The sequence below is a fragment of the Coloeus monedula genome (assembly GCF_965178545.1).
Source record: "Coloeus monedula genome assembly, chromosome: 13".
Taxonomy (NCBI): Eukaryota; Metazoa; Chordata; class Aves; order Passeriformes; family Corvidae; genus Coloeus; species Coloeus monedula.
The window spans coordinates 20,057,209-20,078,258 of NC_138793.1; the positions used below are offsets into that span (position 1 = coordinate 20,057,209).

The 21,050-nt window shown below is 48.9% G+C and overlaps 1 protein-coding gene across 1 annotated transcript in view; it reads right to left on the reverse strand.

Moving 5' to 3' along the window:
• FANCA (FA complementation group A) overlaps positions 1-21,050 on the reverse strand; it is a gene marked incomplete at both ends in the record, with an annotated part of 32,546 nt that overhangs the window by 3,635 nt on the left and 7,861 nt on the right. The window contains 28 exons of the mRNA XM_082289805.1: positions 858-999; positions 1,773-1,885; positions 2,487-2,591; positions 2,937-2,996; positions 3,855-3,960; positions 4,258-4,424; positions 4,645-4,711; positions 5,169-5,297; positions 5,825-5,898; positions 6,908-7,084; positions 7,287-7,383; positions 7,520-7,719; positions 8,546-8,645; positions 9,862-9,932; positions 10,428-10,570; positions 11,040-11,144; positions 12,882-12,958; positions 14,019-14,068; positions 14,160-14,220; positions 14,622-14,710; positions 15,472-15,531; positions 15,623-15,718; positions 16,139-16,249; positions 17,589-17,722; positions 18,246-18,387; positions 18,839-18,915; positions 19,517-19,629; positions 20,354-20,420. Of these exons, the coding sequence (XP_082145931.1) occupies positions 858-999; positions 1,773-1,885; positions 2,487-2,591; positions 2,937-2,996; positions 3,855-3,960; positions 4,258-4,424; positions 4,645-4,711; positions 5,169-5,297; positions 5,825-5,898; positions 6,908-7,084; positions 7,287-7,383; positions 7,520-7,719; positions 8,546-8,645; positions 9,862-9,932; positions 10,428-10,570; positions 11,040-11,144; positions 12,882-12,958; positions 14,019-14,068; positions 14,160-14,220; positions 14,622-14,710; positions 15,472-15,531; positions 15,623-15,718; positions 16,139-16,249; positions 17,589-17,722; positions 18,246-18,387; positions 18,839-18,915; positions 19,517-19,629; positions 20,354-20,420 (2,933 nt within the window). The remainder of the gene's footprint in view (positions 1-857; positions 1,000-1,772; positions 1,886-2,486; positions 2,592-2,936; positions 2,997-3,854; positions 3,961-4,257; positions 4,425-4,644; positions 4,712-5,168; positions 5,298-5,824; positions 5,899-6,907; positions 7,085-7,286; positions 7,384-7,519; positions 7,720-8,545; positions 8,646-9,861; positions 9,933-10,427; positions 10,571-11,039; positions 11,145-12,881; positions 12,959-14,018; positions 14,069-14,159; positions 14,221-14,621; positions 14,711-15,471; positions 15,532-15,622; positions 15,719-16,138; positions 16,250-17,588; positions 17,723-18,245; positions 18,388-18,838; positions 18,916-19,516; positions 19,630-20,353; positions 20,421-21,050) is intronic.

The window sequence follows — 21,050 nt, forward strand, 5'->3', positions numbered from 1 at the left end:
GAAAGCTGCAGCTGTTCCCCGTGTACCAAGTGTGCTCAGTGACACCAGGTTCTGACTGGCAGCTCCTGGCTCCAGACCAGTACCAACAGTGGAGGAGTCAATCCCACAGGAAGAGGAGCTGCTGCCTGGAGCAATAAAACCTCCACAGTAAACACGAGGCCCAGGTTCTGCTTCAGCACTGGCACCTGTGAGCCTCTGACACAGGGACACTTCCCGTGCTGAGCTCTGATCCTGGCTCTTCCCTGGAAAATCCACAGCCAGAACTGCCAGGCAGCAGCCCGGCTTCCTCCTCAGCAGAGCCCTCCGGGGAACTCCCCTTGCACTGGGGTGACAGGCAGAGCCATTTCCTGGACCAGACTTGGGAAAACCCTCAGGAAATCTGTCTCTGGGAATCACAGCATAACTTCCCAGAGTCCCTAAGATGCCTGTGCTGCTGTCTCACAGACTTCCTGCATCTCCTTAACTTTCCAGCCAAGTTGCCCGGGCTAAAACCCACAAGGACTGCTGTTGTTGGAGGGAGAGGGAATCCTGGCACGCCATGGATGGAGCTTTCCATCACTGCAGGGCCCTCTCCAGCTTCAGTTTTTAATGCAGCTGTTGAGAAGCCCTCCCTGACTTCACAGGAGCCAGAGTCTGAGTTAAAACTTTAAGCTTGGAACAACTTTGCCTTTAGGATAAGAATTTAGCAACTGGCAATTTACAGCCACCTTTTATCAACTAGCCACCAGCAAGATTTCCCAACAGGGATTACCAGGGATGCAGCACTATCTCAGGACAACTTCTCTCAGCTAAAGACCTCCTATTTCTAGTTTTCAGGTGTAGGGAAGAGCAGACACATAAAATGCACCCAGCCTTGCCTGCTCTGCTTCAGCCCCCAGCCTCTCCAGTGCCTCCTTCCCTCGTCCTCGTGGTGACTGCTGCAGGATGGCACTGTGGAGGAAGGCAGCCGAGAGCCAAGAGGGGTCACAGAGAGGGAAAACTGCTCCTGAACAAAGGAACCTGGGAAACAGAACAAACATGTCAAGGGTTTGGACCTAAAAAAGGGGAAAAAGCACAGCTGTGAATGAGGAGGAAATCGGGGAGTTGGGCAAAGGTGCAAGTTTGTGACTGGGACAAAAAAGTAAATAATTCTCTCCATTTTGTTTTCCCTGTAGTTGGGTGCTACCTGGAGACAGCTGTAAAAAAGCCAAAGTCTAGAAGCAGACAGAAGCATTCCCAAATCTCTTTTATCAGCAGTTGGACAGGCAGTAACTCTACACTACAGAAGCATGTGATTATCACCTGCCATAACCTGCAAGGAGATTCTTACATAAACTCCCAGCTTTTGGAGAAAAGCTGCAGGGCACTGACAGACCGTGTAAGGAGAGGTAAAGAAGGAAGCAAGCAGCCAGTGAGCAGCTTCAGGAGCCAGTGAGCAGCTTCAGGAGCCAGTGAGCAGCTTCAGGAGCCCAGATGCCCCAAATCCAGGGAGCAAAGGGTGCGGCAGCTCCCGGGAGTGACTCAACGCCTGCGGAGGCTGCGCCTAACCAGGACTCTGCCTCCCAGCCTCCTCTGCAGAGATCCCCTTCTCCCTGTGGGGAAGCACTCTGACCCACATTGCACACAGGACCAGACTAAATAATTAGAATGACCCATTTTGAGTTTAAGCCCTGCAGAGGAGTCTGTCTAGAGCTGTCCTGCAAGCCTCAGCCCACGTGAGCATCCCATCCTGCCTGGCCTCCAGGGCTGGTCCCTCCAGGACAGCAGCTCCACGCTCCATCCCTCACACACACCTGGTGCCTGAGCCATGCCAGCTCCTCAGTCTGTCCAGTTCTTCTGCAAGTGGAGCCCCAAAGAGTCTCTTCCACTGAGAGCAAAGCACTGGCTCCAGCCTCGGCCACCAAAGCTGGGGACAAAGATGGAAGCCAGCAGCATTAGGGGTGGGGCCTCAGTGGTTGCTTGCAGTCTGGTACAGCCAGGTACTCAGGGAAAGGTTTTTCCCCTCTCCTTAGTGAAGAAGCCCAGGCTGTACATGCACACATCAGAAATGGGAGAAATGTCACACCCTGGAAATGCAGAGGCTCACACCAGGCTGCCCTGGGACTCCTCTGGCAGGAGCAGTCAGAATGAAAGAACTGTTCCACAGAGGTGATGGCCACGCTCAACACATGCACCAAAACCTGTGTAAAACGGCACATGAGGAGTTACACACTGGAGAGAGAAAAAAAAGGGATTTTTTGGCATTTTGGTTGCTTGTGATGTAACCACCAGCCCACACAGTGCATCAGAGACCAGGACAGGCCTCCAGCTCCCCTCTCTGGAACAGCCCCTGTGGCAGCACCCAAGAGCTGGGGTCAGTGATACCAAGGGCTCAAAAACACCCTGCACATTTCCAAAGGCTTTAAGAGTTTCTGCTGGATGTTGCACACTTAGATAGTGTTTAACACAAGCTCTGAACTGGTGCTGCATTTCTCCCAAAATCAGAGAGCCAAAACGAGATCAGTTACCGCTGCAGAGAGAAGCACCACGGGACACTTGCTTTGACACTTTGTTAGAGCCTCGTTGACCCCTTCTGCTGCATCCTCACAGTCCAAGCTGGCATTAAGCAGGCCCTGGAAGAGGACAAATGACAGGGTGACTCCACACATCCCTCTCTGCTGCTCCAAGTCCCTCACTGAGCGTGTGTAAACTGATCTGAGATAACTGTAGGGGTCAGCACGGCTCAGCAAAAGAAATGTGTACCAACAGCTCCTTCCCCCACCAGCTTTGCTGCATTGTATTAAAATTCACCTCCACCACTACTTCCTCCTGCTGCTTCCCCTCATCTTCCTGGATTACCGCTCTTCTCAGAATTACATCAAGGGTTCTCAGAAGGAGGGTACAAAGGGGACACCTCGTGTATCAGGAGGAAAGCTCTGAGCAGGGACAGTGAGGCAGAGTGACAAAAGCAGCATTACCCTGAAGAAGTGAGCTGTGATGTCGTAGGAGAGCGCGTACCCTCTGGAACAGACGTTCTTCTGCAGGAGGACATGGAGAGGGAAAAGAAAATCATCATTCCTTGCCTTTGGAATGTGATTTCCTTAGAGCATTTCGGGTGTCTGGCAGAGAGGGGCTCAGGCAGCACAGAACCACACCGTGAGTCCTGCAGGCCAGCTCAGGTGGCAGGAACGTGGTTTCCACATAAAGCACTCCCACGGACCTGAGCTGCACGGCCCCCACGTCCCTGCCCACCCCGAGCCCAGGGCGGCAGCAGCAGATGGATTAACAGTCTTGGGGTGAACAGAGGTTTCTGGCTGTGCCTAATATCACAGTGCAGGAGGGCCTGGAAAGGCCAGTCAGGACAAATAAACAGAAATCAGCTGTCCTTGGAGCACAGAGCAGTGTCCTGAGGGACCTGCAAGGCAAATGACCTTCCAGAAAGCTGCAGGGATGTCCCTGGGTGTTTCTCAGGAGGATGAGGAGGATCTCACTCTACAGCAAAACAGTTCAAGGCCCTGGCATGACAGAGGGATTGGAGAAGGGCTCATGCTCAACCCCTTCCAGGCCTCCATGGAAACGCTGGAGGTTTGTCTGTAACCCACTTCACCAAACAAAGCGACTCCCAAGGATTTGCTCTCAATAGTGTAAAATGCCACCAAAGTTCCAAATCAATGAACCCAAAAGTCACAGAATCATGGAATGATTTGGGTTGGAAAGGACCATGGGTAGGAACACCTTCCATAGACCAGGTTGCTCCAACCTGGCCTTGAACACTTCCAGGGATGGGGCAGCCACAGCTTTTCTGGGTAGTTTGGATGCGACCTCCTTCCCTAAATTCAAATGTGAGGTCTTTGTCTAGAGCATTTACCAATCACCACTTGGCTCACATCACCTACCAGCTCCGAGTTCACAAAACAAAAAAAGTCGTCACAGTCCAGCACTGTTGTGTTTCCTTTCCAGCATGTGGTGATCAGGGTGGATGCAGGGAGCCCGACCAGAATCCTTCAGCAGAGAAGAATGAAATATTGAGGTTACTGTCAGGGAGAGAACCAGCCTCCCCATGAAGATGTGTGACACCCAGCCCGCTGCAGGGGCGACTCATAGCCCAAGATGGCACATGGAAACACAGCTAATTCCAGTGGGTACCAGGGAATAAGTGTCCCCTGCACAGTTGTCCCCACAACATCCAGTGCCACTGTCCCTTGCTGTGGAACCAGAGGGGAGGACACTGCACACAGCACCCTGCCTCGAGCAGCAGTGTTGCTAGAGGCATTCCCAGCTGCTCAGGCCTGCACTTACCTTCTGTGCAGCAGCAGCTCCTGCTGCCTCCACAGCTGCTCTCCCAGAGCAGATCCATGCTGGCTGGCTGTCAGTCTTCCCTGGAGAATCTCGAACAGGAAGTGTTTCTGGGCAGCTGAGCAGCCAGGAAGCAGCTTTGGCCTGCACCTCAGCTCCAGCACCAGCTCCTGAACAGGGTGGTGGAGAAACCAGTGAGGGCCACACACCAGCCTGCTCTCCAACCCTCTTTGTTTCTCTGAAGCAACCAGAGATGAACAAGAAGAACCTCTCCCAATCCCCACAGCACTGCCCACATGTGAGAGCTGAATGGAGCCTTGCCAACAGCGAGGAATGAGGGAATACTTTGGTCAAGTTCAAGGACTGAACATCCTCAGAGTCTGAAATCACCTGCAGCCTGCAGAGAATCTCGGGGCTGACCGATATCTTCGACTGGCCACAGCCACCCAGGTCCAGCCTGAAATTAGGGGACACACGAGGTAACTCACCCTGCTAGCCCAGGGGACAGCACAGTTCAAATACAGTCAGATGCTTCAGATGAACACAGAGCTCAGACATTGTGCCTTAAATAAGCTCTAGCTGAGGCAGCAGCTCTGCTCTAACCTCCCTCCTCATTTTCCAGCTCCAGCCACGCCCCCGGGGCATTGCTGCTTGTCTGGCCGAACAAATCTGAGTGCAAAGTCAACTTAAAAAAGACAGCCAGACGAGGGCCTCTCTGTGGCTGCAGCCCCAGACCTCTGTCACCCAAAGCAAGAGGCTTATGCTCAGACTGGTGAGTCACACGGGGCCACCTCCCAGCTCCCACTTCCAGCCAGACCAGAAGGGAATGGCTTCCCCAGCCCCACGGAAGGGACAAGCTCGCAGTGCACAGCCTCAAGGCCATTACCAGAAGGGGAAGTCATGGCACAGAATACCTCTGTGAGGAATCCAGGATGGCATCGATGATGACTCCACAAGCCTTCTCCAGGTCTCCATCACAGCCACCAGCAGCAGAAGGTGCAGGAAGGTACCGCTGATAGATGGCCCAGTAATGGAAATCCTGTCTGCAGTAAGCAAAAGGAGGAGATGGGAAATCTACTGGAATGGTGCCCTTCCCTTGATGTAGAAGGAAGCTCACACATCAAGTGTGATGAGTGATGTGTGCTCAGATAAAAGCACCATGTAAGTACAGACATGAAGAGTCCTCCAGCAGACCCCACCCAGCTCTGGCTTCCAGAACAGGGAGGGTTTGTCACAAGTTGTTTGGAAGGGCTGCACATGCAGGCTGTGTGGGTGAGCCTCAGAGAACCATGGAATGGCTTGGGTTGGAAAGGACCTTACAGCCCATCCAGTTCCACCCCCTGCCATGGCTCCACCAGTCCAAGCCCCATCCAGCCTGGCCTTCCTCAAGTAAAAACACACACAGAGCTCATTCCAGCAGTGCTTGAACTCAGGACAAACCACAGCAGGCAACAGGCATTTGTATCCTGCAGCAACTCTTCATTTACTTCCTGATCTTCAGTGTTTTTCCCTAATTTTCATGGGAGACTCTTGCACTATTCCCTTTCCAACAGAGCCCCTTGGCCCTTACCTTTCTGAAGCAGAGAGGATGTCCTTTTCAGGGCACACTTCCAGCTCCATCAGCAGCCACTCTCTGAAAGATAGCTGGGAAAAACAAGGATTTAGGAGCAGGGAAGAACACCAGGGGAAATAACTTGGGCAGAACAGCCACCTGCTGCCCCACATAAACCTCACCTTCACTTCCTCTCCAGACACAATCCCGTGTGGATTAAGAGATATGAAACAAGAGACATCAACCCAAAGAAGTTCCTGTCCTGTTTCTCTTATTAAAAAATTCAAGCTAAAACCCCATTGGCCTTCAAAAATTCATGGAAATCCCATAAAGCCTGTCCCACGCACACCCATCCCTTTGACATTTCCAAACACACTCATCCCCTCCGAGCCCAGATACCAGGATGAACGGGTGTTATTAGAAATAAAGGTAAAATGAGCAAAGCTCAGACAGGCAGTGTGAGCATCAAAGACAGGTTCTAACACAGGGGTGTTCCAGCCCTGGACACTGAGCCAGCCAAGCACAAGGACTCATTCTAGGAACACCACAAACTGCTCTGCACAAAGACAAACTGGTTTTAGAGGAAGTGTGTTAAAAAAAAGAGAGTCTGTCAAATCAGAGACTTTGCAAAGGTGGTACAAAGAGAATGGCTGAGGTGCTTTGAGCGAGGCTGAGCCAGGCAATCCAAGGTGCACAGGTGGCTCGGGGGAACACTGGCATTTAGACAAAGCACCAGAAAAGCAAGGATTTCCAGTTATTTGCCTCTCCATCACTTCACAGAGAGCACAGCATGGAGCCAGGGTGATGGACAGGCCTTTGCTCTGCAGTGCCTGAGCTTCTACAGCTTGCCAAGCTTCCTGCTTTTCCAAGAAGTAGGACACAAAAGTTTTACCTCTGGTTTTCTCTTTCTACCTTATCATCCCCATCAACATCCCAGCCCACATGACTCAGCTGCCAGACAACTTTTCAGGTATTTCGTTCTTACTTTCAGGCATTAAGTTCTTACAAGAAGCTTTTGATCACCAATAAGGAAATTGCAAAGGGAAGATCTAAAAAGGTGAGAATCAGATGGTGAATTTGGGTGATGGAAAAGATTTGTACCTGGAATGCCTTTTCCTCCAAGAGCTCTTGGAAGCGTGCTTGCTTCCACAAACACAGGCTGGCTCTCCTGTAGTTCAGAGAGGGGCAGGACAGGGAACTCCAGCTGAGGGCAGCTTTGGCCTCCTCACACAGGACTCCCCGAGCTTCCAAGCTCAGCCGTGGCACGAGGTACTGCAGCTGGAATGGAAACATCACACCCTGCTCATGGCAGGCCCAGAGCCACCTCTGCTTGTGTGGAACTGCCAAACAAGCAGAAGCACCAAGAGCTAGGAGGGGAGGGCACCGAGGTGTATTTCTACATTGTTTTCTTGGTGTAAGTGATACTTGCACAGGGACCTGCAGCAGGAAATTGGTAATAGCAAAACTTCTTCCCTTTTACCTTTTTAATCAGCCCAGGGGGAATCAAGGCACAAAAATCTTCGTAAGAGCAGGATGAGAACTTGCACATCAGATAAGCGGCTGCTGCAGTGCAAAACCTGAGAGAGAAAAGGAAAGAACTTCATTGTCTGGTTGGTTCAACCACCTCCACAGGCTCTGGAAATCCTCCACGGGAGCCTTCCCAGCATCCCAAAAACCCGGGGGAGCAAGGAGGTGGTGGATGCCCCACCTCACCTCAGGCAGAAGGCAAACGACTCTTCTGTCCTGCACACGAGCAAGGAGCTCCAGTACTCTGAAACAGAAAGGGCCTTTCCAGGAACAGGCTGAGAAACCCCAAAACTGGCTTCCACTCCAGGAATTAAAGCTCTGCATTCACTTAAGTGAATCACAAAAGCTGCTAGTCCTAAAATATGAGCGGCACTGAGGGAAGGACCCTGAAAGGGAAAATAAGTAAAGAACAGGAGAGATATTTTTGGTAACTTTGTAACATTTCATTTGTAAATTTTTTACATCTTCTTTGTCTCATTGTAACAGTTTAATATTCCATTTTTAATACTGTAACACTTCACTTGTATTATTGTAACATTTTGTACCAAAACAAGGTTTCTCAGGGAAAAAACTCAGGCTTAGTGAAGGAGCTGAGCATTGTTTCTGCCCACTGGTAGTGCAGCAACCACTGAGCAGATGAGAGGCAACCTGCAGCAGAATGGGAGGTTTCTCCAATACAGCAACCTGAAATAACTCACTGTAAATTCAGATTTTGGAATTCTCAAGGCTTTTTAGCTTCTCTGACAGCTAATTTAGTCTATCAGCCTGTTATTTTCACCCTTGAAATATCACAGGGTAGAGGAAATAAACCAAGCAATGCTTTAATAACAAAACCATGCACTGCTTCAGCCCAGATAGGAGTATTTTAGTTTTATTTTTTAATTTTTACAGCTGAGTTATTCAATGTGGAAGATTAGGAATGAAGCATCCTGCCATTTTTCTTTTGTCTCTTTCCTAAACTTGCCTATTTTAGCTTCTGTTAAAATGTCTCAGAATGCATTAACCTTCCACAAGTAGTATTTCTGTAGGGAAAAATTCTCCTCACATTCCTGAGGGCAACTTCATACTCTGACCAAAACAGGGTAGTTTTTGGAAGCCTGGAGGCTGGTGAAGTCCCTCCACAGTGCAGCCCAGACAGGTCCATGCCCCCCAGCTCAGGAAATGGAGTAGGATGGCCTTTAGCACTGTAGGATTCCTGGCTGGAAAGCTGACCTGATGATAAATAAGCTGGCAGAGCCTGCCCAGGAGTGCAGGCAGAAGATTCCTGTGTCCACACATCATCTTCACCACCAAGGAGAGGTACGGGCCCTGCCTGCAGAGGGTGAAACCACAGGCTCATTAAATTTATCCCCAACACAGGAATAGGTAATTAAAAATGCTTGAACACCCTGAAGCTGATGCATGCTTGTCTGTAAACACAGCACAATTATCATTCCACTCACAGGCTCAGAGGAAGGGGCACTTTTGAGGTTCTTGAGCAGAGAACCCCTACAGACATGCCCCCCACCAGTGCCCTGCCTCACACAATGGATGGCATCTCAAATACTTGTTGTCATCTCAGCAGGCCAAAGTGGCCTCTGAGGTGACAATAAGGACAGGAGGAGCTGCCTGGGGCACAGTCAGAGCACAGGGTAACCAGAGGCAGAGCAGTAAATGGGATCACAGAACAAGGCAGAAAGGAATTGCTATGACAAGGCCCTGCTGCAAAGCAGGGGCAGGGAGAGAGGGAGGGATTTTCCCACCCAGATAACAGAAAAGCCCATCCTCAGAGGAGACCAGTGGGAGCTGTGCTTAGACACCACTTCCTGGGACTCTTCGTTTGTCACAGCGACTTTTCAATCAGGTTTTTAACAGTGATTCATCTGCTCCGGGGCAAAGCAGCTCGAGAGAGGGAAGGATGCCCTGGCTGCCAAAGCACGCTGCCCTCCGCTGCCCTCCGGAGAGCACGGCGGCAGCTGGGATCCCAGCCAGCTCCTCAGCACGTCCTTGTTGCCCAACAAAGTGATTTTCCACTGACATGTTGCCCATAATGTTTACAGGCTCTGCTACGTCGAGGAGGAGCTGACTCGCAGCAGTGCTTCCCGTGCAGGGGAGTGCTGCCTCTCCCTCCTCGGCCAGGCCAGAACCAACCCGAGTCCTTGCAGGGGGAAGCGATTCCAGGTCAAAAGGGATCCCAGGACAAACGGGATCCCAGGACAAACGGGATTGGCTTCGCTGCCATCCACCACCACTGGGCTGAAACGGGCACTGTTTGTGGGGGGTGTTTAATCCCTGTCACAGAGCACAAAGCAGAGCCAAAGGCCACTTTGCTGAAAGGATCTGTAACCACAGAGAAGAAACAGGTTTTATTTACTCATGTACCTCAGAGTGAGGTTCTTGGAGTGCAGAAACTCCGGGGGAAGCAGCCTGCAGCTGCCAGCCTGGCACGGGGGTATGAACACCCAAAGTCCCTCCTCAGCCCTGCACTAGAGCTGGAATTCCGGTTATCACCCAGTTTTGGTTCTCCTACTCTTTGACTCACATCTTACCTGTCAGGAGGGTTAAAAGAGGAAGCAGCTAGTAGGGTTTGGCAGAATGATGTCAGCAGAAGATCAACAACCTGAAATAAAAACCACCAGGAACAAACCTGGAATAAAACCCACACTGCTGATTCCTGCTTGCCAGGCTGGACACCTACACCTAGTTTTCTGCTCTGTATATATTACGTTTCCTGACACTAAAACAAGGAGACACAGTGGTTAATGATACTCACTGTAAGCTGTACAGGTCCACTGCCACTAAGGATGGAAAAATAAGCCCATGACAGCCCAGGAATGACCCCAGCACACAATAAACACCTAGATACAGCTGTTGGGGAAAGCCTTGCTCATCACAGGACTGCTCTGGTAGAAAATATCTCCAGATCCCCCATGATCCAGCAACTTCCAGGTGGTTAAAACACAGGAATAGTCTGTGCAGGGCAGGACAAGGGAGACAAAAGGAGAAGTGTATCTCCTGCTGTCGGCAGACAAAGCAGCCTTTCACACCTGCTATCCAGATGCATTTTTCCCTACCCAGCCCCACTGTTCCTCAGCCCAAGCCAGATGGTACTCACGCTCTGGTGGCAGGGTGCCAGCCTGGGGGCAGGAACGGCCACTTGGACTGGGGAATCCAAAGGAGCAGCTCCGTCCTCCTCGCTGCTGTCACCCAGCACGCTGCGGAGTCTCTCCGAAATCACGGCAATCCGAGCAGGCACCTCTGCGGGGAGGGGACAGGACAGCAGGCATGGAACAGTTATGACCCCCCACGGCAGCAAGAACAAGCAAAATATAAACTTTAATCAGTCAGAGTCAAAAGTATGTTAGGAAAAGCTTTAATAAGCAAAAAAATGTTGGCTGGGACCCAGTGGATCAGCATCCACGGCGTTACTTTTTATCATGTCAGAGAGGAAGATGCTTTCCAAAGGGGGCCCGAGTCACCAGGTGAGCCCCCGGAGTGGGGCAGCAGAGATTGGTGTGATTATCACAAAGGTAAGTCCCAAATTAAGCACAGGAATACATCAGACATTAAAATGTACATATTCATAGCTGGAAGGATTATCAGCTTTGAAGGATTACCAGCTTCAGGTTACCAGTGGCAGGAACTCCTGCTGGGCCTTTGGCCAGCACCAGCCACACTTCATTCAGGCAGCTTTTGGGACAGTCAGTGAGAAGCAGCTCCCTCATACCTTCCCACTGAGCCTGCTCCACAACCAGAGACCTGAGCTCAGCCAGTTCAGCCTTCAGCTGCTCAAAAGGCTCTTTGGAACGGCTGGGCTCTGCTTTGGAGTCGTCTAGACAAGGAAGAGAGGAAATGCATTCAGCAATTTCTGCCTGCACTTTCTGTAGAAGCAGAATTTACTTTTCCTGAAGCTCTAACAAAACCCCAAACTGTCAGGCTGCCACACGTAGAGCTTTGTTTTTACATTCGGAATGTGCTATTTAATTAATAATTTATGGGTTTATGCCTAGTTGCAAAAAGGAATTCAGTTTTTAAAGACCGGAGGCAAAAAAATCCTGTTTTCAGAGTTTTCTTCCCACTTCCTTTAGCTCTGCCCCTCACAGTAACATTTGCTGTCCTCAGAAGACTGGAGCCAGGCTCAAAATGCAGAGAGAGACATTACAGCATGGATACATCGCCAGCTTCTCCAGATGTTCCATGTTACTCCGGCTTTTTGTTTACAAGAAGGAATAAAAGGAAATTCCTTTTACCACTAGAAAGAGATGCCACCAGCGACTGCCACAGCCCCAAATCCCCCCAGAGTTGGTTAGACAGGAACAGCTTCTTGTACAAGGCCCAGGATAAATCACCCAGGAGCAGGAACAGCAAACAACAAAGGTTGAAATTGATACTGGCTGTAAACACGCTGGAAAATAAGGTGTTAGGAGCCCACTGAGTGTGCAAGAGTGAGCACTGACAGAAGGGTTTGCGGCTGCCCAGTGCTCAATCCTGCCCTAAATCCCGGCTGTGTGCAGAGCCCGGGGATGGGGCAGGGAGCAGGGAAGAGGATCAGAGCGCAGGGGACAGCAGGGGACACGGCTGGGGCTGCCCAGGAGGGCGGCACGCTGCGCAGGCAGTGCCACTAGAGGTCAGCGGCAGTGCAGGGAGCCCTGCGGAGCTGCCGGGATGCTGCGGATCCCATCCCGGCCCGCAGGGACCCCATCCCGCGGTTGCCAGGCCAACCCTGCAGCCAGGCCAGCCTGCTGCACATCTGCGGTGCCCGGGGACGGCTCTGTCACGCCTCTCCAGCCACAGCATCTCCAGAAAGCTTCAAAGGCCCTGAGCAGGGCTTGGCTACAGATTTATCTCTGTAGTCAGAGTACAAATCTGTAACTTATCCCCACCACACTCTGGGAACCATCTCTGCTCACCAGCCTGACCTTCTCATTGTGTGTAAACCACTACAAGGTGTGTTTGAAACACCCACTTGCTGACAGAGACAGCAGAGCTCATGAAATACCCTCATTAAATATCCATTATCCTGTCCCAGTAAAGCTGCAGCGATGGGATCCGAAATCAGCAGGAGCCCTCCCACCCCAACACCTACAAACCAGGAGCTGCAATCCCTTTCCCAGCCCCTCCTTCCCCCCAGGATCTCCCTAATCCTCTCTTAAAAGAGGATGCCAGGGGTTCAGACAGCACAAGTGTCACTGCACAAGGGATCAGCACAGCAGGTTCCCAGCACAGCAGATTCCCAGCCCGGGCTGAGCAGCTCAGGCTGCAAACGCTGATTCATGGAAAGGTCTTGGAGGTGGAATTCAGCCAGCTCAGGCTCAGGCATCATCTGCAGCCTCAGCACAGCACAGAGCTCCCAGGGACTGCAGAAATCCCACCCAAGCAGGGCTGGCAGAAAAAGCCATTACAGGAGTAAGGATTTAACACCTCAATACAGCATTAAGAACATAACACGTATTTATACGGATTAAATACCTATTCAGCCACAAATCTTTGAAAATTTTCAATTCAGGAGGGCATCAGTGGAAAAATTAACATTTCATATTGATCCATAAGTAAATGTTGTATTTTTTACCTTGTAACACCTTTTCGTTCATGGCATGACAGGCTTGCAGGTATGTGGAGTACAGGTTTGAAGGTATTTTATCAGCTCTGTGAAAAAGAAGAGATTTATTACCCTGCATAACCACAAACTGCAGCTTTATTAAATAAGCACAAACAACAGCCCTTCTATGAAATGTAATTAGAGGGACTCTGAAGCATAAAGAGCATCTGAAGCATTTTTTAATCATCTGACATGAGGGGCAGAGATTTCTAGCCAAGGCTTTCACAGCAAGTATTGCACACGTGTAGCACACACAAACCCAACACTATATATGTTATTAATTAATGTTTTAATGATTATTTCATATCTAGTTCGTGTCTAAGATCTCATAAGAGTGTGAGCTGTGAGATGCAGCACTCACACGTGTAAAACACGAACGTGCTGAGAACAAGGTGTGACCTCCTCTCTGCAGGGCAGGCACTTGCTGCTAAAAACACGTCCCACGAGGCTCCCCAGAACACAGCTGCTTCTCTTACAACTTTAATTTCACTAAATGATCCAGTCTTTAATTTTAGAGCCAGACTGGAATGACAAGGCAGGACCAAGCACCTCATTTGGCAGGCAGTGTTGCAAACATTCTTCCTTCATGGGAGGTTACAGAGGAACTACTGGATGTAAAATAAAGCTGTGCCTGCAGTGCAGAAAAACACTTTTAAACATGCATACAGGGCCAGCTCGACTCCTGAGAGGAGCTGTGTCCTCCTGGGACATCATCCTGGTGTTCCTTGTGTGTTAGCAGACGTTTAAGTCTCGTCTTTCACTCCTCCCTTATCCTCTCCCAAAGAGCCTTTCACAGAGAGGGCTGATATTCCCAGGGAAATTTTATATTCAGCTGTAGCCTCCAAGATTTGCATCAAAATGTACCTGGCTTGGAGCCAGAGGGACTCCTAAATAATGATTTCACAGTGGCCAGAGGACTAATTACAGACCTGAAGACTTCACAGATAAGCTCCTCCATGCACAACCTGCAAGCCACAGACCTGGGCCACCAAGCCCTGCCAAGAGGTTGGTTGTAACCAAGGTGTCAAAGCCCCTGATAATCTGATATCAAGTGTCCCAAAACGAAAGCCCAGCAGCACAGAAAACAACACTGAGAAATCTGAATACCTCTTCAAGGAGTCTATAAAAGCCATGAGTCCATCTGGGGTTTTAGGGAGCTTCAAGAGAGGAAAAGGCAGGTTAGAGACAAATTATCTGTGTACAAACACACAGCTAATGGGAGGGGCAAAGAAAAAGCCAAATACTGACCACACGGGGCCTGAGCAAAGCTGGAAGGAACCAGGAAGTGTAATATGGTCGTCTGAAAATGCTGGGAAAATAAACAGAGCAAAGCGTTAACAATGCCGAAGGTCCAAAGTGCCACCTCCACACCTCAGGAGTTAAATTGGCTCCTGCAAATACAAAATGTTCATGGTAACATGAATAACCACAGGTTCAGATTAGCCAATGGTTTTAAATTTCTTTTATTTTGCATTTTATTGTAATAATTTTGGACTTCTTCTGCGCAGGAGAGTGTGCCTTTTCACTCTCCCCACAAATATCCTCTATTAAGATGACTCCTCAGGAAGTGGGAAGAACTTCCCCAAACCTTCCTTGCTCACATCCTCAATTTTTCTTGTTTCTTTATTTTGATTCAGACTTTGCTTCTACAATTATTGTTATTACCATTATTCTAGCTAAGCCCAGGAGAAGCTGAAAAGCACACAGTACCTGGCTTCTATCACAGAGGTTGGGATCTTCCTTGTGTTTTCAAATATCTGAAGGGCCTTTTCAACATCACGGAGTGCCTGGGTCTGGGGCTGCCTCACACGAGGAACGAGAGAAAGATGTGAGAAATAGACAGTGATGATAAACTTACCTTTTCTGTTCTGAATTTGGATTATTGTGATTCTATTTTGGTTGTTCATGTGGAATTAAGACACATCATCTCCACTTCCAGCCTGTGCCTGCAGGCAGAGGCGCTGACACCCCGGGTTTCTCTTGTTTGAGTTGTAAGACACCTCAAACTGCAACAAGTTTCTCAACTGACAACCAGAGCAGACTTGGAAAAATTAAATTAAGTCTTCGCTTACTCCTGTGAGTTTATCACAGACTGGGTTTCTTGTAGTAATTCAGCTACCCTGCCTCCAGCCTGTATTTCATGTAATCATGGACTGTATAAGTGAGGCCTCTTCCTCTGATCAAAATGTAGGAAGGAATAATAAAGCCAAACACTTCCTTATAAATTACTGTTGTTACCCAGCATTCATCATGAACCACAGTGTGAAACTGCAGAGTGTAGATTCCATCCCCAAATCTCCTTTGAATATCCACGCTTTGGTCCCACACCACAGAGGGGAAGTGCTCCACTGAAAAGAATTAAGATACCTATAAAATTACTCCAGTTTTCCTGAAAACTGGGGAGATCCCGTATTTATGGCCACTAAAACCCCTTGGCTTAAAGCTGGAGACTTGGCAGCACAGCCAGCTTTGGAATGGCAGGGAGGTTGGTAACCTAAGTGCTTTTCCAGAGGAAAAGGGACACGACTGATGAGAAAACTGGGAGACAGAGCAGCAGTACCTGCACGGCCTCATTGGTGGAAGAGAGGTCTTCATAGAGCCCCATGTCTTCTATGGCCACCTGTGTGAGGTGAGAGGTGCAGGTGGTCACACACAGCAGGGTTTGACAGATCCAGAAAGAATTCTTCTCAAAAGAGACCATTTTTCCTGACCTTGAGGTCGGCCAGTCGGGTTTTAGCCAGAGTGATATACTCCAAGAGCAGGGACCGGTGTTTCGTGGGCACAAAAGGTGGGTACATGATATGCACCTGAAACGTGAAAATCACAGTGAGATTTGCCATTTTGACAGGAAACCCATGTAAAATTCTAACCAACTAATTCTGACTAATGTTTGCAGTCATCATTTACCAAAAATATTCCCCAAAGAAGGCATTATTGCTTGGTTAAGGACCAATCATTTTCATGGCAACTGGCACAATTTTTCCCAACAACAAACAAACAAACAAACAAAATCAGTGAAGTGCTTAAACTCAGGAAAGGAACTCCCCTCATCAACAAAAGAATCTTGTCCTTCCTTGTTTCAGGAAGAAAAGGTTTGAATAATGAACCAGAAGTAATGCAATTACTATAACAACATTTACAATGAGCTGAACCTACTGAAAGGCACAAGGACAGTCACTTTGGGGCAGTTCTGGACCTGAAAACCACCTCTGTCAGCACCTTCTCACCTTCAGGTACGGCGCAGCTTCAAAGGGCACCAGCTCTGACAGGAACTCGAAGAGGAAGACCAGAGCTTTCTTACTGCTCCCATGCTGGCCACCAGCATTCCCAAAGGAAGCCTGAAAGAGGGAAAAATGATGAGACAGCCTTTCAGCGTGGAGAGAATCCTCATCCAAGCAGTGCCATGGCCGAGCACACAAATGCCAAACATCCCATTTCTGTCAGGAGAATCTTTCTGGAGAAAAGTCTCCAAAGAAAGTTTGTAGAATCATGGAATGGTTCGGGTGGGAGGGACCTGAAAGACCATCTAGATCCAATCCCCTGCCATGGGCAGGGACACCTTCCACTACCCAAGGTTGCTCCAAGCCCCATCCAACTTGGTCTTGGACACTTCCAAGGATGGGGTAGCCACAGCTTCTCTGGGCACCCTCTGCCAGGGCATCCCCACCCTCACAGCCAGGAATTCCTGCCCAATATCCCATCTAAATCCACTCTCTGGCACTGGGAAGCCATCCCCTGTGTCCTGTCCCTCCATGCCTTGTCCCCAGTCCCTCTCCAGCTCTCCTGGAGCCCCTTTAGGCCCTGCAAGGGGCTCTGAGCTCTCCCTGGAGCCTTCCCAGGTGAGCACCCCCAGCTCCCCCAGCCTGGCTCCAGAGCAGAGGGGCTCCCTTGTGTCATGGTGACTTACTGAAGTCTCTGGAAGTTTGCTGCCATGAGAACTCTTAAACAAGGCAACTTTGAGATGCACCAAAAGATTGAGATTCATGAGGGAACCACAAATCTGCGGGTTTCTACACAGGTTTATCTGGGCATTCTAAGGAAAATAACCAGTCTGAGACTACAGAGAACACAACCAGTTTGCCTTTTGATACCTCCTGGACGCTCTATCAGCCAAAGCTGAGCTTAGATTTGCAAACTCATACAAAGGAATTTCCAGGTTGAATTGACGTGGAGATTTGCATCCCTAAAACACCCACCTGTTTACAGTTAAAAGCAACAACCAATTATCTGCAAGGTCAAACACAGCAATTACAGCTGCATGCAAACCTCCAGGAAACAGGAATGCTTCCTCTGCCATAACCCCCAACTTATGCAACAACAACAGTGCTGCTTATCAAGATACTGAAATCCATCCAAGATGATGATTGTAACAGGAATTACATGTCTGCATTCCTAGCAAATAACTAGAACAGGCAAGGTGGACTTAAAAGATGAAAGGAGGGAAAACCAAATAAATTTATTCTTTGCAGACACAAAGGCAATAATAAATATTCAATCATTCCTAATATCAATACAATCACTTGTAGTTTTCTTTTTTTTTTTTTGTTCTTCCCCTTTCTTATTCCTGGTTATCCTGTCTGGAACAGGGCTTTCTCCACACAGCAGAACATTCCTTATGCACAGGTTTCCTCACACAATTAAAACAAAGCTCAACAGTCAGGCCTCATTTAGTCTCACCTTAAACCACTCAGAGTAAGGCATGAAGACAGCAGGGCCCTCCAGAGCAGCCTGACGAGCAATCAGGAACGCAGTGATCATATTTTCCATGTCATAATTCCCAAAGGCCTTTAGCAGGAGATGGCTCAGGAGATCTAGGAACGTAAAACAATAACCTCACACTTTGCTCCTGACAACAGTGCTGTATTTTCCACAGTAAATGAAGACAAATATCTGTGATAAAACATCAGGCAGGACATGTATTGCAGCCTGGAGAACCTCTGGGGTCTGATTTTACTTTTTCATGCACTTTCAACTGTCAAACACACTTGGATTCCCTGTAGGGAGTCCAGCACTGGGATAATTAGGAAGGAATTCTCACAAACAAGCTCTGCTAGTGAGGGTGAGCTAGAAGTAAGCTTAAGTAATCACTATGCCAATTAATAATGAAGGTAATTATCAACCAACCACCCTGAGCTGTACACAAAGTTTGAGAAGTGGCAGGCACGAGGCCTGGCATTCACATGGAACCCCGGCCATGGGATGTCTGAGTGGAAAAGCAGCTGTTCTGCTGTTCCTTTCCACGCAGGAATCCTTTCCAGACGGCCCCCGTGGATGACTCCCCTGTTCCCCACCCCAGAAGCACAGGCACACACCAGCGTGGCAGTGCCCACCTACCCTTGAAGAGCTGCTCAGCCTCAGCCTGGCACACCACCAGCGTGGACACACAGGACAGGACGTGCTGCCAGTTCACCTCGTGGGTCTCCAGGACTTGCTGCAGCTGGCAGATGGACTCCTTCACACTGAATGCCACCAACAGCTGGAGGAGTGATGGCAATTCCTGTTAGCTAGGACATACAGCCACAAGAAACAGGGGAATGGAGACAAGATGGACAGGCAGGTGGCTTTTCTGTGACTTTTCCAAGCTATCCTGCAGCTTTTGATCAGGCCCAAACATCAGCCTGGATTGGAACCAGCACCAGCTACAATAAATAGTAAAATTCCCATTCTTTCAGAACTCATGTCTTATTCTGTACCAGTGAAAATTCACATCTCCAAACAGCATCTTTGTTCTCACTAAGAGCTTTACACTAGCAAAAAACACTGTAGTTCCTTCCCTTCACGCTTCCTCTTCACAGAGTTTCTGGCAACTGGTTTGGATTCTGCAACTGGATAATGTTGCACTAATTTCCAATAATCTGATTTCAGGTATTTCAGTGGATGTAAACCCAAGATAATAAAGTTCTCTGGGTGACACCAGGCAGACGTACTTTGCGATACAGAGCCGTGAGCAGTGGAGAAGTCCTGGTAAAGCTCCACTCCTTCTGCATCTGGATGGCATCAGACACTGCACCCAGAAAGAGAAAACTTCAGCAACAGGCTTTAAAATACACCCAAAATGTGTAAGTTTCCCTTGTGCAGCCAGACACATGAAAACTGCCCAGTGGAATTCTGTCTCCCATTTGCCTTTTGAACATGGGCTGTGGCACAAGGACTGGGCTGTTCCATTATGGCACTGCCACCCCAGAGCTGGTTTTGTGATCACACCTGCGTAGGCTGACATGGCACAGGCTCAGAGAATCAGCAAGGAATCAGCTTTTCCTTCATTAACCTCTTTCATCTGGAAGCCAGCAATGACACAGCTTCTCCCACACAACAGACAAGCAGATCACAGCTCATGGGGATTTTACCAGAGATTTTATAGCTCAAACATATTTCTTCCTAAAAACATCAAGCTTCACAATTACTGACCCAGGATTAGAAACCTTCCTGCCCAAAATTTTCTCCCGAACTATGACCCTCAGATGACTTTTTTTTGCCTGATTTGGCACCCTGCTTATACAGACCCCGGGAAGGGGCTGAGAAGCCTGGAGGCTGCTCTGGCTGGGCCCCAGTGTGGGACAGAGCACTGGACACACCTGGAGACACCTGTCCCTGCCCCTTCCCACCTTTCAGCACGGGGTTGTAGGTGAGAACCTCGGTCAGGGTGTGTCTGAAAAACTGCCTCAAGGAATCCGGGTGAGCCACACTTCCATAAAGTGACACATTGAACACATTCAGCCTGCAAAGGACAAGGAAATGCCAGAAATAATGTCAGCCAGGTCATCAGCCAGGTACTGATTAAATAGCATCAACCAGGTACTGACTAAATAGCATCAACCAGGTACTGACTAATTATGATCAGCCAGGTATTGATAATATATGATCCACCAGCTGCTGATGAAATATGAACAACCAGCTGCAGCTTAGGGTGAATGACTTATTTTTATTCTACATCCATCTTCTCAAATTGCCACAAATATATACTTTTTTGTGTGTATTTAAAAACAAAACCAACTCGTGGTTACTCAACACTATGTAGCCATCAGATTTATAAATGTGAGTCTAAGGTGTGTATCCCTGCACGGGGCTGAAGGTGACATGTACAAAGCAGTTAAATAAAACAAGTTTGGAAGCAGGAATTGGAGATGATTGCACCTTTCAGGTGTTTCTGCTCAGAAGCAGTGAGAAAACTTGATGGGGAATTTTTGGCACGACAAGAGGGAGGTCCAGGGTTGGTTCCAGCACTGCCAGAACCCACTTCCCTATCTGGCCCTTATCTTTTTTACAAGCACTTTTGTCGGCACATATTTTATTAGAGAATACCAAGCACAAGTAGCACTGGGAGGGGTGGGGGGGCGTGTAGATAAGTAAAAAAAAACACCCCACAGCATTCCTCCTATTTCAGTAAGAAGTGCAACAGTGGATGAAAACCTCCTCCTGACACTGTTTGGAACGTTTCTTACCAGAACCTCACAGCTTGCACCATGGAAACATCTTCCTGCTTCTCTTTACCAACAGCATCAAGCACCCCTGTACCCCAAAACACACAAAAACCCAATGAGAAAAGAACTGTGACACTAAACCCCACACAGGAACTAACAGGAATGAGCAATTTGTGCCCCTTTGCAAAGATGACCCTGCTAGGGAAATGTGCAGAAGCCACTCAGCAGCGCTAAACTCTTACCAGATATTCTCCAAAGTGACACAGAGACTCAGAAACTATTATCACTGACCTTGAACCAATTTAAAAGCATTTTCAAGAACATGCTAATAATGAAGCCATCTAAAAATGCATATAAAATTAGTATTTCATTTCCAAACCCAACCCTAATGGTGTTGTGCATCCACGAGCGTGAGCGCTGTGAAGCCCGTCTGGAGGCAGGGATTTGCACGAGCTGAATTAACCACCCTGGAAACCACAGTCCGAGCAAAGAGCAGGCTGGGGGAGGGCCACGCGTTTGTAATGTGCCATTTGCATCGGAGAAATTCCTTTAAAAGCTCGATCTGCCCCAAAAACGACGGGGAGAGATCAAACAGGTTGGCAGCTTGCGCAGCGCGTTGTCTTGACGATCAGCCCACACCACTCCGAGCCCACAGACTGCGAGACCCTTTGCTTTGCAGTCTGCTGCAGCAGCACTTCTGCTTTGTGCCACCCTGCCT